This window comes from Lineus longissimus, chromosome 13 (assembly GCF_910592395.1).
Source record: "Lineus longissimus chromosome 13, tnLinLong1.2, whole genome shotgun sequence".
NCBI classification, from domain to species: Eukaryota; Metazoa; Nemertea; class Pilidiophora; order Heteronemertea; family Lineidae; genus Lineus; species Lineus longissimus.
The window spans coordinates 12,898,979-12,914,076 of NC_088320.1; the positions used below are offsets into that span (position 1 = coordinate 12,898,979).

At 41.8% G+C, this 15,098-nt stretch overlaps 1 protein-coding gene across 1 annotated transcript; it reads right to left on the reverse strand.

The window, feature by feature from the left end:
* Positions 1-1,435: 1,435 nt before the first annotated feature.
* LOC135498236 (aggrecan core protein-like) lies at positions 1,436-4,716 on the reverse strand. The gene is made up of 3 exons (XM_064788449.1): positions 4,635-4,716; positions 2,862-3,152; positions 1,436-1,804 (listed from the first exon to the last, which is right to left on the reverse strand). The coding sequence occupies exons 1-3, from the start codon at positions 4,699-4,701 to the stop codon at positions 1,506-1,508; spliced, it is 657 nt and encodes a 218-aa protein (XP_064644519.1). The 5' UTR covers positions 4,702-4,716; the 3' UTR covers positions 1,436-1,505.
* Positions 4,717-15,098: the final 10,382 nt, after the last annotated feature.

Sequence of the window (15,098 nt, forward strand, 5' to 3'; positions counted from 1 at the left end):
TTCTCAACATCTTAGAGTAGACTGTATAATATAAGACATTTAAAACTGTTACACCGGGATCCGCATAGGTTATTATGCCGGGAAGATACCGCACTCCATAAAAGTGTTACGAAAATAGAATCAGCTACAGGGGCCGCGGTGGTGTAGTGGCTCGGGTCTCTGACAGGCAGTCGAGATGACCCTGGTTCGATTCCCACTGGCGGCGTGAGACTAGTCGGGTCTCTCTGCTCTCTTTAAATGGGTACAAGTCGGAAATTCTCAGGTTGTAGTGCTGATTGAGCAGCTAATCCGAGTTATTTAATGTAAAGTGCTTTGAGAATGATGTACATTATAAAACGCTGTATATTAGAACCTGCATTTATTTATTTTATTTGTTTCATTTGCGCAGAGTCGCGGCCATCCATCTGTGGCGGCCATCTCGGAAATCCAAAACAACATTTTCATATAGATCTATGCCATCAAAACTCAACAGAAAAGCTCTAAATGCCATGCCAGTGTGTATTTGACAGTCCCATATGATCGTCAATTTCGCCTCGAGAAACGGCCTACCCTTTGCATTTTGGCCATGATATCAGAAGCGGTCGGGTCGGGGATGCGTCGCGAGCCAAAAGGCGGCAAAAATCGGGTCCGCTTTCCGGGACTTCACCTAATTAAAAAGTGATTAGATTTTCGCATTATAAAGTCAACCATGAATCCATACAGTGAATCGATTGCATTTAATGATAATCGGGTCAAGGCAGGTATGACATCAGCCAGACATCAACGGGTCGTCTAAAAGAAAAAGAATGTTGGGAGGCCACGCCTCTGGGGCCACGCCGCGTGGCCCAATCACTGATGCTAGCAACCTGGGCCACTGGCACATCATTTCTGGCGCATCGTGCGGTAGTTTTTGGAACTATCATCACGAACTGGCACTTCGGTAATCTTGGGGAAAGGGTAAATGCGGCCAGTGGGAGTAATCATTATCTAAACAAATATGCCCGACTGTTTATGCTAAAGTGTCTATTTAACATATCTTCGGCTCAGGAATGGGCTCGATAGTTGATTAGATGCTCTCTGAGCTTTATGCAGGTTAAATTGTTTCCAAATTGTAAATTTAACATGAAGGGTGTCAAGTTATAAAACGACCAGTCGTGAATCACTGCACAAATCGAAATAAAGTTTTGTGAGGAATATTTTTATCACTTTTTGTGATACATCACCAAAACTAACATTACAGCTCAAACGATGCATCATATTCCACTCTTGAATGGCCCAGAGGAAAGAGCCGGTCACAACCACTACCTGCAAATAGGCGCAAAAACTGAAGGTCACATTCACCATGTTCACCGGTTTGCTCGAATGTCACATTCACCGGTTTTTCCGAGAGTCGACGATTTGTTCTTAATCATCGATTTCACAAGCAACCAATGAAGTTTTAGAGGAGCAAGTGGACTTTGATCAGATCGAAACTTTATTGGCAAGATTCACTGCTACATTGAATTACCAGAAATCGGGATAACTCATTATGCGTTCCAAGGATTGACGCAGAAAACGTTACCAAAGATGGTTCGGCAATTGGCCATGCCTGCACCAGCGCATCCTTTTCTCCATTTCAGCATCGGATAGCCTACGAATGGCCTTCCTGAGCTGGTCTTCATGTACCCACACGCGCATTTTTCGTAGTTGTCCTTAGTCCTGGCTGTGTTGACCTGGTCGTACGTGGCTACTTGCATACCATCATATTTCTTGCAAGTAGCATCGGCATCGGCGAGACTTCGGACGTTGTATCGTTGGCCATATTTCTCTACGGACAGGATAGGACCTGAAATTATCGCCAATGTAAAACGGTACATGAATTGACACGTATAAATGTTCCATTAAAGCAACAGGCGTTTTTTTACTGTAGTATATTTGTTCCTGAATGTGCTTTAAATTTACAATTTGTTGATGGAAGTAACTACCTATGTAGAAGAGGAGGCGACTCGGCAGCCAACAACAGGGTAATATTGTCCTTAAATTAGTAAATTAAATTGGTCTTTTAAATATTCGGACGAAAAAGTCTGAACTCGGTAGTCTGAAGAAATCTGAAAACTATCAGTTTGGGTTTCAGTTAAAACATAGTAATGCAAATACCAAACTATTTGCGTCTTTAAAATTAATCAAAGCCAACATATCACTCTAACTTCTTCGGTTTATCATCAAGTTGGTCTCGAATTACATTCTTACGTATTTGGTTTGTCAATTCTGATGCTGTTCAATTAATTCAAATTAACTAACGATGAACTCAAATTCGATATCTCGAATTAAACGCATTTTGAGAAATTCAAGAATGGTTTATCATCAGGCAAGTCACAAAATACAAAGAAGTTAGTCGAGTGATATGTTGGCGAATATGAAGAGAGTTCAGACATTTTCGTCCGAATTCTCTGGACACTCACTCGAAGTGCACCCTACGGTGACTGCCGAGAATGTGCATATGCTAGGTTGCTCTGCAAATGAAGCAACGACGACAGATTCTGGCAAAGGTACTTGTTGCCAACATCCAGGCGATCCATTCTGTCAACAAGGAATTTCTCTGTGCAGGTCTTAAATTCTTTTTTTCTAACTCCCGAGTTCAAAAGGCAAAAGTTCCATAACTTTGGAGTTCTAATAAAATAAGACGCACTTAAGTTTCCGAATGAAATCTCGGTTGCCCAAGTCGTAAATCGTCGTCCTTTCTAATGACAGGGTTTATAAAACTGTATAGTATTTATTACTAATTGATTGTTAATGTTGCTTGAGTTTATTGATTAAAATACAGTGTACCCTCATATTGGAGCCCTGGAATTAAAACTTGTACTGTCACTTTTTATTTCTATTCGTTCTACTCTTTTACTTACATCCGGTGGTGCAGTAGGTGTTATAGCTTCCTCTGTATCCGCATGTAGTGAATCCACGGCCAGCACACCCGGGCCTCCACTTCTGCATAACATAACTAGCCCTCCCGTCCGAGAGGTATCCACAGCTGCACCTTTCGTAGCCTATTTTGAAAGCTGCCATCAGCTCAGCGGGAGTGGCAACCCGCATCCCTGGGGCATATGCCTTGCATACTTGCTGGGCTTCGGCAAGGTTTTTGATTTGGTAACGACCTCTGGATGATTGCACCAAATTAATGACAGGGACGCTCACATCTGAAACGAATTATTCTTTTAGAAATTTATTCAGGACAATTATATTTAGAAGAGGGGCAGCCTATTAGGCAAGTTGAAATGTCTGAATCAATCCAATTGTCACCCGACACACTAATAAGAAATGTGTTGGATCGAAATATTCATTCCAGAGTAGGGCCAAGGCCGAGCAATCGTCATGATCGGGAGTGTTCATAACGTGCATTGGATCTTCTATCAATTATACCCGTCACCCCCAGCACACAACTTAAAGCTGACGGGTCAAATATTCCTTCCCGGGTAAGACCGAAGCCGAGCTCTCGGAAATATTCGTGATGTACATTTTCATCTTCCACTGAATATACCCATTATCCCCAGTGCACAAATCGAAAGCGAGGTATACTCTGCAGACACCATAGGGTGCACATAGAGAGAGCGTCCAGAGGTCAGTATATAAAATATTAGGACGAAAAAGTCAGAACACGTTTCAGCTACTGGTCTCCGAACTGTATCGGTTGGGCTTTCATTGAAACCATGGTTATGCAAAGATTGACTAAACTAACCAACGCCAACATTACTCTGATTTCTTCACTTTATCATCAGGTTGGTATCAGAATACATTATTGAACTTCTCAAAATGATTTTAATTCGAGATCTCGAATTTGAGATTTCAATGAGAAAGATATTGAAATATCAAATTTCAATAACTAAGTTACATCATCAAAAACGGCAACCACAAATTTTAGAATGTATTTCGAGACCAACATGATAATAAACCGAAGAAATTAGAGTGAAATGGCGGCGTTGATTATTTTTGAAGATACAAATAATAGTTTGTCCAATTTATCTTTGTAATATCATGTTTCAGATAAAAGCCAAACCGATACAGTTCGGAGAGCAGTGTTTGAATGGAGTTCAGACATTTTCGTACGAATTTGTTATAATACTAATCCCTGGACGCTTTAAAATTGATGGCATTAAAGTAAAAATATATACCAGCTTTTTAAAAGTAATTTACTTTAAGTCGTCCATTTCTTCCAAGGTTCATGATATTTTGAATGCTTTTGGTGATGACTGGATTTAAAACATGACTTTCACGACCATTTCTTCCAAGGTTCATGATATTTTGAATGCTTTTGGTGATGACCGGATTTAAAACATGACTTTCACGACCATTTCTTCCTAGGTTCATGATATTTCGAATGCTTTTGGTGATGATTAGATTTAAAACAGGACTTTCATGTCATGGTAAACTTTACACTGCCTGTGAACAGGCCTTTTCAAAATGGCCGAAATTTATTTTCGCAAACCTTCTATAGGCCTCAGGTTGTTGTTTTTTTAGCTTTCCAAACTAATAGTATGGTATTTGGAGATAAGCCTATATTGGTATTTGGAGATAAGTCTATATTGGTCATGAGAGTCTGTCACCACCCTATTCACACTAAATCATCGGTTATTGAGGAGAAGGCATTGGGGTGTTATGGGAGTAACTATAAACAATCTTACCAAACGCCATCGCCACATTGGACGCAGCCGCAATCACCATAAACACGGCTAAAATCATCATGTTCATTGCCAGGACTTTATTCGAGACAGAGCTGAAACCATTAAAACGAAAGAAAATATAACGAGCATCGAACTTTTGCTAAAATGCATTTGTATCATTTGTAGTTGGAATTAAGGTAATAATATGCATTTCAGGACTCAGTATGCAGTGCAGGGCTCTTATGTCGATTTCTTTGTTAGAATATGTTACCAATATACCATACTTGCTTCTTGTTTCAACTTCTTTATTCATACAATTTGTTATGCGGTCCTGACTTATACAATGAATGGTTAGGCGGTCGTACTTATATAGGTCATCCCGCTAGAGGTCGCCATAGTACAGCGGTAGTATTTCTACAGAGTACGGAGGACCCCGAACGGCGGTTAGGTGGACAATCAGAAAGACCTCGGATCTCCATCGATTAAGGCTTTTCCCAGCGTTGTGAAACGACTTCGTTGAGCGGACCCCTTTGGCCGCGTAACCGGATGGAGGTCCGCATAATAAACTAAAAAATTCAGCTTTGTCGACCTAACCCCCTCCAGATAAAAGTATACATATATATATATATTGGTGAAGCTCAAGGGGGACGTTATTGGAGGCGTGAGATTATCTCGTTAGCAACGATAGGCCACAGTCTCATTTGCACGGATTACGGTTGTATCAATATGGACAGGTATACAGACAAGTAAAAGACATCATCGGACACCATATTTTGTTTATGGCTGGGAAATACAGTAGTCCCGCGTATACCTGCTCGCCGTCTGACCCGGTGTAAAAGGAATGGACGTACTAGGAATGCAGGAACCCATACAATAGCTGTGTATTGTCATCGAATGTGGTTAATGGTTTGGTTAGGGTTAGCTACATAATCTTCAAGAAAGGAACTCGGCGACTCTATTCACTTTAACAAAAGGACCGGACTTAGAGTCCGGGGGACTTGCATTTCTTTTACACTGTGCCTGATTTTAAAATGTTTCTAAGTCCAGCGAAGTTGTCAATTTTTACCCTAAAAGTAGCGATAATCTCCATTTAACTCCAACAATAGACATTGATGACCGGACCTATCAACCGACCTGGGCGTTACGGGATACTAAGTTATGTCAGTCCTGGACGTTACGTGGTTTTCGCGAGCAATTTTAAAATCCATTACATGGGTTTTCAAACTTATTCAGAACATTGGGATGTTTAGTCAGTGGCCTATTCATATGCGCTTAAGATCCTACAACACACGCACACGCATAGCTGCCGTTAGAAATGCATCTTGACCCTCAAGCCTTGGATCCACTCCGCCGACTCGGACTCCGTTACACCACCAACCCTTGACGCAATACGCATATCTGCCTGCATAAGTTGGTTCTGTTATTCTTCGTCAGATGGCACGCTACCGCCGATATTAACCAATCAGAAGGCCTGTAACATGAGCCCACTTTGATCAGCTGAGTTTTTATTTGCACATGTAAAATTTCTAACCGCAAACAAACAAGTCTAGTTACAGTTTTGAGTGACTTCTTCCGACGCAATGTGATTTATGCCCTATTTGACCTCATGTATTACACATATAGGGACCAAGTGCCTCTGAGCTTGATTTCTTTTAGAATCACAACCTCAACAATATACTGACAAGAAGATAAATTCTTGCTAATTAGGTTTATTGCTCTCACTTGACTTCTACTAGTGGTCCTCACCACATGCAATATTACATCCAAAAGTACATGCCAAGATGGCGAATAATACCGCATGTGCTTACACACTTAACCTAAAACCCCTTTTGTAATCTCCCTTTACCTTCTCTTCTTAAATCCTTTTCTTCTCTCTCTAACTACACTTCTCTGTTAGTACATCGCTTCTCTGTTCTGACTTCTCTGTTATCTACAAAGATGTTATATTTAAAGATTCATAAATAGTTTCAAACATATCCCCCCCCCCCCCCCCCCCCCCAAGTAAATGTAAATACATTGAGTTTCCCCCAACTTAAAAGACTTGATTCCTCCTAATCGGAAAATAAGGTAGATATGGTCAAACAATTATATATACGAATTTTTGAGTGCTTACATCTCCCCTTCTCTCACGAGATCACAATCCAAGATGGCTTACCATCCAATGAAAGTTATGAGCTTACAAACTCATTATTTACGCTCTTTGAAATCGAGGCAACTCACAACGGATTATAAAAGCACTTTTTTGAACCAAGTGAGGATCCTAGTTCCCAAACGTGACAACTTGTAACAGAATATTCAATAAGAATAGTCTGGAAAGTACTGAAACGAAATATCCCAAAAAGTGCATGCCATGTACACATATTTATACACACTGTACCTACACAATGCATAAGCTTTTCCCCATGTAGAAGTGTAATAAAGAAATACGAGACCATGGGTATTTTCCCTGCACATAAGTTGGCCACATATACAAGTTTTAGGACGAGTTTCTGATAAAAACACTTTACGGTTTCTGATATATGTAATTGTATTATATATGAAATGGAAAAATTGCGATTGTTCTTGTTATAAAGCACTTTGAGACAGACCCAGATCAGTATAAGTGTCATGCAAAAGTTTTTAGTACATGTACTGTGTATTCCAAAAGAGATCTAGAGGTTCATATTCTTTCTTGAAATAAAGAAGATGTCAGCAACAAGAAGTTCAAGATCGCATTGTGATAGCGACAATGATCTCTCTCATGTTTCTTCTCTACATTCGGGAAGGACTGCCACACATGTAGTTTTGGCTGAAGAAAGGGGACACAGAGAGGTTGTGAAGTCGCTGAAGAGTGCTGCGACAAGGTGATGAAGACAACGAGCGGTTACCTTTATATGGTATCAAGCAGTCTGCCTTGTAGTGGTGATACCTGTTACGCAAATAAAGAGAGAATGATCATGAGTTTCGGTTAACCATTAGATAGAACCATGCGCCTCCGCATGAGATCTCGTGATATTTTGGTGGTCGATCGCTGCGGTAAACGTAGCTACAATCCAACCTTGCGCCGTCAGGAATTGGTGGAGGTGCGCAATGACTTAGGACGAGGCCTATACCAATAGTTTATTTCATTTCCTGTGTCCAGCAGCAATTACGATTATTTTCTCTGGAGTGATATGTGTCCAAAATTTATTCAGTAAGATACACGATTCTGAAGAGTTCCACAGCAACACAAAACTGAGAAGGATACACCTTACCCGCAGTCAACGAAGACGCGATGATGTTTCTTCAAAGGGTCTACTGATTTGTCGTTTTGCTTTGTCTAAACTGTTTTTAAACAGTTTGGACGTCTTGTTATTCATCAGAAAATGACAGAAAGTAGCAAGATTCGCTCACTATTGCATAATGCAATACCTTGAATAACAATTATTGGTAATACAATGTTAGTTACGAAGGCCATTATACTAATTAGCAACAGTTAATTAATGGTATTCGATCCGATAATTTGTTTATGAGCCTTGGTCCCCTTATTAAAATGCTTTAATGTTGTAATTGTTCTTTTTCTCCTCTCAGCGTTCGTTCTATAATTGGAGGAGTTATTCTCACTTCCCTTTTTTCACGACAAAAACATGAAAAATTGCAATGCTGGCAACGTTGCATGCCGGTTGAAGCACCGACCATACTGAAAGGTATTTCGTTAAAGTTGGTTTATCAAGATTTGTCCTGATGACCCTTTGATAAGATTGTACAACGATGAGAATTTAGGCCAGGGTGAGAGCAATAGATCTATATATGACTCGGCCTGAATTCTTGTAGTTGCGAAGTTAGGGGCAAATTAACACGATTCGCTTGAAAATGCATAAAAACTACCATTACTTCATTAATTCCGATCAAACTGCTCGTTTTTGGTAATGTTTTGCTCGACTCTGCCAAAATAAGGTTGTAAAGTTACTTTGATCTTTAAAGATTATGACATGTTTTAATATCTCGTGTATGCTTTACCTTCCGAGTGAAATCACCAGAGTTGGTTTCTTTTGTGAGCTGGCGAATTCCTCCTTCATGGCATACTGAACTTCCAGCAGTATTGCCTCCGTTGATTTGTCTGTAAGCATAGCAGTGGCATTACTTTGAGGGTCAAGATGTCTCAATGGCAGAATGAGCGTTGCTTTGAGATCAGATCATCTGTGAATCATGGTCCAGGTGAAAATGAACCGTTTTTTAATCTAAATAAACTAGATACTGGGCTTCAGAATCACAAAACTATCAAATATCCCATTAAATAACAGTTACATTAAATTAGAAAAATGTAAATAGACATGAAATGGGATTTCTAAACATGTGAACATCAAACCACAAAAAAACGAGACGTTTCGCATTTTTTCAATGTTTTTTTTCGTTTTTTACCGCGACCACGAAATTAAACCTGCTATAAACTAGTTGTAGTCGGTCAAATTAATAAAATATGAATATCTCATTAGATGACAACATATGGAACCATGTGATACCCTTAGACGGTCCATTAAGCACTGTCAACATACTGAACTGCTAATCACAAAAATATGTGATGATGTGGAGTAGAAAAACGCTTTTCGAAAATTATTCTCAAACCAGTGCCATCACTTCTCCTCAAAAGTGTCGAAAAGCAAACGAAAACATATCACTTTTCATATATCTAAATAGTTTAATAGAGATCAGTGACTTTGAAGCACGCGTTTGCTTTAAAACGGGGTGTTTGTAACGGCCATGTTCAGCTGAGCGAAGAATTGTTCAAAGTCCAGTCGTGCGGATTGGATTGGGTGTACCACTTGATCCCAGAGAACTCTGTCCCAACGCACGTCTTTCGGAATGGTTGGTGGCTTTCATATTGAATCCATATGATTATACCAACAATGGACCACAGACCACGGAACTTAACAGAGGCAATGGACTATTTATCCCAAGAGCTTATGACAGCCTCATGAATTAATTCAGCCATGCACAGACATTGCAAGGAATTACTGAAACAAACATTCATTTGTGTTGTATTGGACCACAGCTTATATTTGTTATCATCACAATGAAAACGAAACAAATTTAGATACTATAAGTAATTGGTCTGCTATGTAACACCAAACCTGTGCCAATCACTTGTACACTTGGCAACCAATCGGGAACACTGGTAGAAACGTCGTGCTAAGTAAAGTATAGAAAGAGTAACCAAAACAAGTTAGTGCTAGTTAAAACCCTTTCTACAAATGCCTTTCAAAGAATATTATCATTATCTTGATGATGATCATTGGTGATGACAATGACGATGAGAGGTTCAAGTAAAGTTCCAGGTTAGCGTTACATGTCGTCGATGCATCCTCTTGAGGAAAACCTATTATCTTTCTCTTTCGGATCAAAGAATAAAGCATCGCATTTCATGGTAATTATTCATCTTACACGATATTTTCAATACCAATTAAGAAAGCAACTGGTCCAAGAGATTAATTAATTCATATAATGATTAAAGTGATACAATCCCAGTAATCTGGCTGCCCCCAAATGACTGGAAATCCCTCTCAGTGAAAAGTCAATAGAGAGGTTCCGATTTTGATGCGAGAACGAGAACAAAAATGAGATATTTATTGTCGTTACACGTTTATTTCATTATACGTTGATTTTTTTGTCCAACATAGTGTGATGAGCGGTAATGTGGACGTTCCGGGGGCTTGGCGAAAACTCCCTATTGTTTTTTTAACAAATACCAGTCATCACCGTGACAGGTAAGGCATTTTTGTAACTCGCGAGAATTTCTAGAAAAAATATTAAAATTTCAAGATTTTCAAGATTTTCTTTGGGCGGACTCCGGCATTTTATTATGGTTTTTACAATGAAACATATTTTTTTATCGCAATCTTTTTATCAATCATTTTATCGCTCCGCAGGCGCGTGACACCACATGACTGAATACGCACCATAATGGACCAAATCACCTTTAAAGGAAGAAGAAGTTGTTGACATGTAGTTTGCTATCCCCTGAGACGAGTTACCGTAACTTCAAAGTGGCTCATTCGTCTTCGTAGAAAGGATAATTATAATTTCATGGGAATGATTACATCATTATCAACCGTTATATTGTAGATTTACATGTAGTTATTTTCATTTCACTGCAATATTTTCCTTTCGCAGGAGTGAATTCATATAAGTTAAGAATCTACAGATTCTTCAAGTTTGTAAAATCAACACCTACGAGGCGATAATGTCAATACACCGCTTGGTATTCCTCATCTTATTGTATGTTGTGGTACCATCGGCTGGATGGCCTTCAGGAAGTAACAAGACTGCCGTTGTACGAGGCGGCAGAAATGACACAACTTTTGTGGAGGAAAATGGAGGAAAATCAGCTGTAACATCTACTGGAGGAACGACCAGTGCGGGGACAACTTGTAACGCAGTTACATTTACTAAAATCACCAACCTGAAGACAAGGCCAAGAAACATAGTCACGTCTGCTGAAAGAACGACCAGAGGGAGGACAATAGGGGATACAGTCACATCTGCTGAAGGAACGACCAGTGGGAGGACAATAGGGGACACAGTCTCATCTGCTGAAGGAACGACCAGTGAGAGGACAACAGGGGACACAGTCACATCTGCTGAAGGAACAACCAGTGGGAGGACAATAGGGGACACAGTCTCATCTGCTGAAGGAACGACCAGTGGGAGGACAACAGGGGACACAGTCATATCTGCTGAAGGAACAACCAGTGGGAGGACAATAGGGGACACAGTCTCATCTGCTGAAGGAACGACCAGTGGGAGGACAATAGGGGATACAGTCACATCTGCTGAAGGAACAGTGGGAGGACAATAGGAGATACAGTCACATCTGCTGAAGGAACGAACAGTGGGAGGACAATAGGGGATACAGTCACATCTTTTGAAGGAACGACCAGTGGGAGGACAATAGGGGACACAGTCACATCTGCTGAAGGAACGACCAGTGGGAGGACAATAGGAGATACAGTCACATCTGCTGAAGGAACGAACAGTGGGAGGACAATAGGGGATACAGTCACATCTGCTGAAGGAACGAACAGTGGGAGGACAATAGGGGATACAGTCACATCTGCTGAAGGAACGAACAGTGGGAGGACAATAGGGGATACAGTCACATCTGCTGAAGGAACGAACAGTGGGAGGACAATAGGGGATACAGTCACATCTTTTGAAGGAACGACCAGTGGGAGGACAATAGGGGACACAGTCACATCTGCTGAAGGAACGAACAGTGGGAGGACAATAGGGGATACAGTCACATCTGCTGAAGGAACGACCAGTGGGAGGACAACAGGGGACACAGTCACATCTGCTGAAGGAACAACCAGTGGGAGGACAATAGGGGACACAGTCTCATCTGCTGAAGGAACGACCAGTGGGAGGACAATAGGGGATACAGTCACATCTGCTGAAGGAACGACCAGTGGGAGGACAATAGGGGATACTGTCATATATGCTGAAGGAACGACCAGTGGGAGGACAATAGGAGATACAGTCACATCTGCTGAAGGAACGAACAGTGGGAGGACAATAGGGGATACAGTCACATCTTTTGAAGGAACGACCAGTGGGAGGACAATAGGGGACACAGTCACATCTGCTGAAGGAACGACCAGTGGGAGGACAATAGGAGATACAGTCACATCTGCTGAAGGAACGAACAGTGGGAGGACAATGGGGGATACAGTCACATCTGCTGAAGGAACGAACAGTGGGAGGACAATAGGGGATACAGTCACATCTTTTGAAGGAACGACCAGTGGGAGGACAATAGGGGACACAGTCACATCTGCTGAAGGAACGAACAGTGGGAGGACAATAGGGGATACAGTCACATCTGCTGAAGGAACGACCAGTGGGAGGACAATAGGGGACACAGTCTCATCTGCCGAAGGAACGATCAGTGGGAGGACAATAGGGGACACAGTCACATCTGCTGAAGGAACGACCAGTGTGAGGACAATAGGGGACACAGCCACATCTGCTGAAGGAACGACCAGTGGGAGGAAAATAGGGGACACAGTCACATCTGCTGAAGGAACGACCAGTGGGAGGACAATAGGGGACACAGTCACATCTGCTGAAGGAACGAACAGTGGGAGGACAATAGGGGATACAGTCACATCTGCTGAAGGAACGACCAGTGGGAGGACAATAGGGGACACAGTCGCATCTGCTGAAGGAACGAACAGTGGGAGGACAATAGGGGATACAGTCACATCTGCTGAAGGAACGACCAGTGGGAGGACAATAGGGGACACAGTCGAATCTGCTGAAGGAACGAACAGTGGGAGGACAATAGGGGACACAGTCACATCTGCTGAAGGAACGACTAGTGTGAGGACAATAGGGGACACAGCCACATCTGCTGAAGGAACGACCAGTGGGAGGACAATAGGGGACACAGTCTCATCTGCGGAAGGAACGACCAGTGGGTGGACAATAGGGGATACAGTCACATCTGCTGAAGGAACGACCAGTGGGAGGACAATAGGGGACACAGTCACATCTGCTGAAGGAACGACCAGTGGGAGGACAATAGGGGACACAGTCACATCTGCTGAAGGAACGACCAGTGGGAGGACAATAGGGGACACAGTCACATCTGCTGAAGGAACGACCAGTGGGAGGACAATAGGGGACACAGTAAAAAATTATGCTGCCTCGAAAGTCGGTACTGAGAGTAGTAGCAATCATGCAATAGCACGAGACGAAATTCCAAAGAGCTGGATTTTGATGGGACTTGATAGCATCAGCATGGTCGATTGGGTTGAGATCCTAAACACCACTACGCTGGTAGGTAATGAGACATACGACGGCACCACTTCTCAAGTCACTGATGATATTGTTGACAACACTTCGCTTCTAGATCAACTTGATGAGACTGGGTTAGAGGACAATTTAACCGAGTCCGATAGAAGGTATATTGGCTATTTTAACCAGATTCAGAAAGCAATAAAGCTGTCCTTGATACCAGTTATCATAGGCTTAGGGGTATTTGGTAATTTGGTTTGTCTAATCATTATGACAAAGAAGCATAACAGAGAAAATAGCACATGTTTCTTGATGGGTGCGCTGGCTGTAACAGACCTTATCATTGTATCCTTCCATACGCCGATGTACTACATTGGGTGGAACATCAGCAAAGAAATGTTTAATACAAGGTATGTGTGCAATGTCTTTGCTTTCTTTGGGAACTGTTGCCTATGCGTGAGCGTGTGGACACTAGCCTTTATGACGGCACAGAGGCTCGTGTGTCTCTTCAAACCTATGAGGGCGAGAGCTATAATGAGCAACATTAGACTCACCGCGCGAATTCTGCTTGTGGTTCTTTTGGGATCCATATTAGTCAGCCTCCCATTAATATTCGTTACGGACCCTGATGGTCCTGACGAGGGCCACCACGGAATATGTCAGGGGATGAAATATAACATATGGTACGCGAAGGCATACCCGCATATCAACAACGTGGTCAGGGCCTATCTCCCTTTTCTCGTCATTCTTGGCTCCAACATTGCCATTACCTACAAGCTAAAGTCCGCTGCAAGGGAGCGAGTGAGGCTGCAAGAATCAGCACAAGAGCAAAAACAGAAGACGGTCACAAAGATGTTGGTTTTAGTATCCTTCGCATTTATCATTCTGGTGGGTCCTTTAGCTGTCTTCAATGCTACACGCCTGGCTTTGAATGACAGGTGCGGACCAGTATGTACAGCGGCCAAGAGTGCGGTTTACCCATTGGTCTACGCCCTGCAGGCATCGAACCATGCTGTCAATTTTTACTTATACTGTATCGGCGGGGGTAAAAGATTCAAAGCGGAATTTTTCCAGGTGATGAAATGTTTCGTGAAAAGGCAGCGAAAATCATTCAGTCACTCTAGATCTTCTAGTTCTCATGCAGTCCAGCCTAGCCAGTTATAGCTGATAAAGTAATAACAAGCAAGGCGGGTTCGCAATATTGTGAACTACCGCCAAACAATAGTGGTATCAGCACCGCAGCCAGGCATTGAACTTAATATCGCGATTGAAGTCCCAGTCGACAGGTGGTGCCCATAAATTCTATGACTGCGCCTATCACGACGAAATTGCAATGGTGGATCCTTTGAGTGCATGGATAGATAACATTGCTAGGAGGCTTTCCCGGATTTATTCGAAAAACATTTGACATTATCCCGACTTTTCCCTGAAAGGTCGGATTCTAGAAAACTAATAAAAAATACTTGGGCTTCCCAAATTAGGACCTTAAAAATCAACCTCATTAACCCCATTCAAATTAAAATTGATAAATCGACAGTATGGACATAGTGTAACAATATTAGCTTTTCACCTTTCGTTTCATCTGGGGACAACTCCTGGGTTCATATTTTACATACACCCGCTGTGTAACTGCCTGTTTTCCAGGTTGGGATTTTAGATGCAACCGTATCAATTTTACTGGATCAAATTTTCGTGTTTGAAGGCCATTTTTATCAAAACTGTGCTAAGTTG

Coding starts and splice junctions, on each gene's coding strand:
- LOC135498236 (XM_064788449.1), bottom strand. CDS start 4,701: ATGAACATGATGATTTTAGCCGTGTTTATGGTGATTGCGGCTGCGTCC. Junction 3,153..4,634: donor CAATGTGGCGATGGCGTTTG/GTAAGATTGTTT, acceptor AATTCGTTTCAG/ATGTGAGCGTCCCTGTCATT. Junction 1,805..2,861: donor CACCTACTGCACCACCGGAT/GTAAGTAAAAGA, acceptor CGATAATTTCAG/GTCCTATCCTGTCCGTAGAG.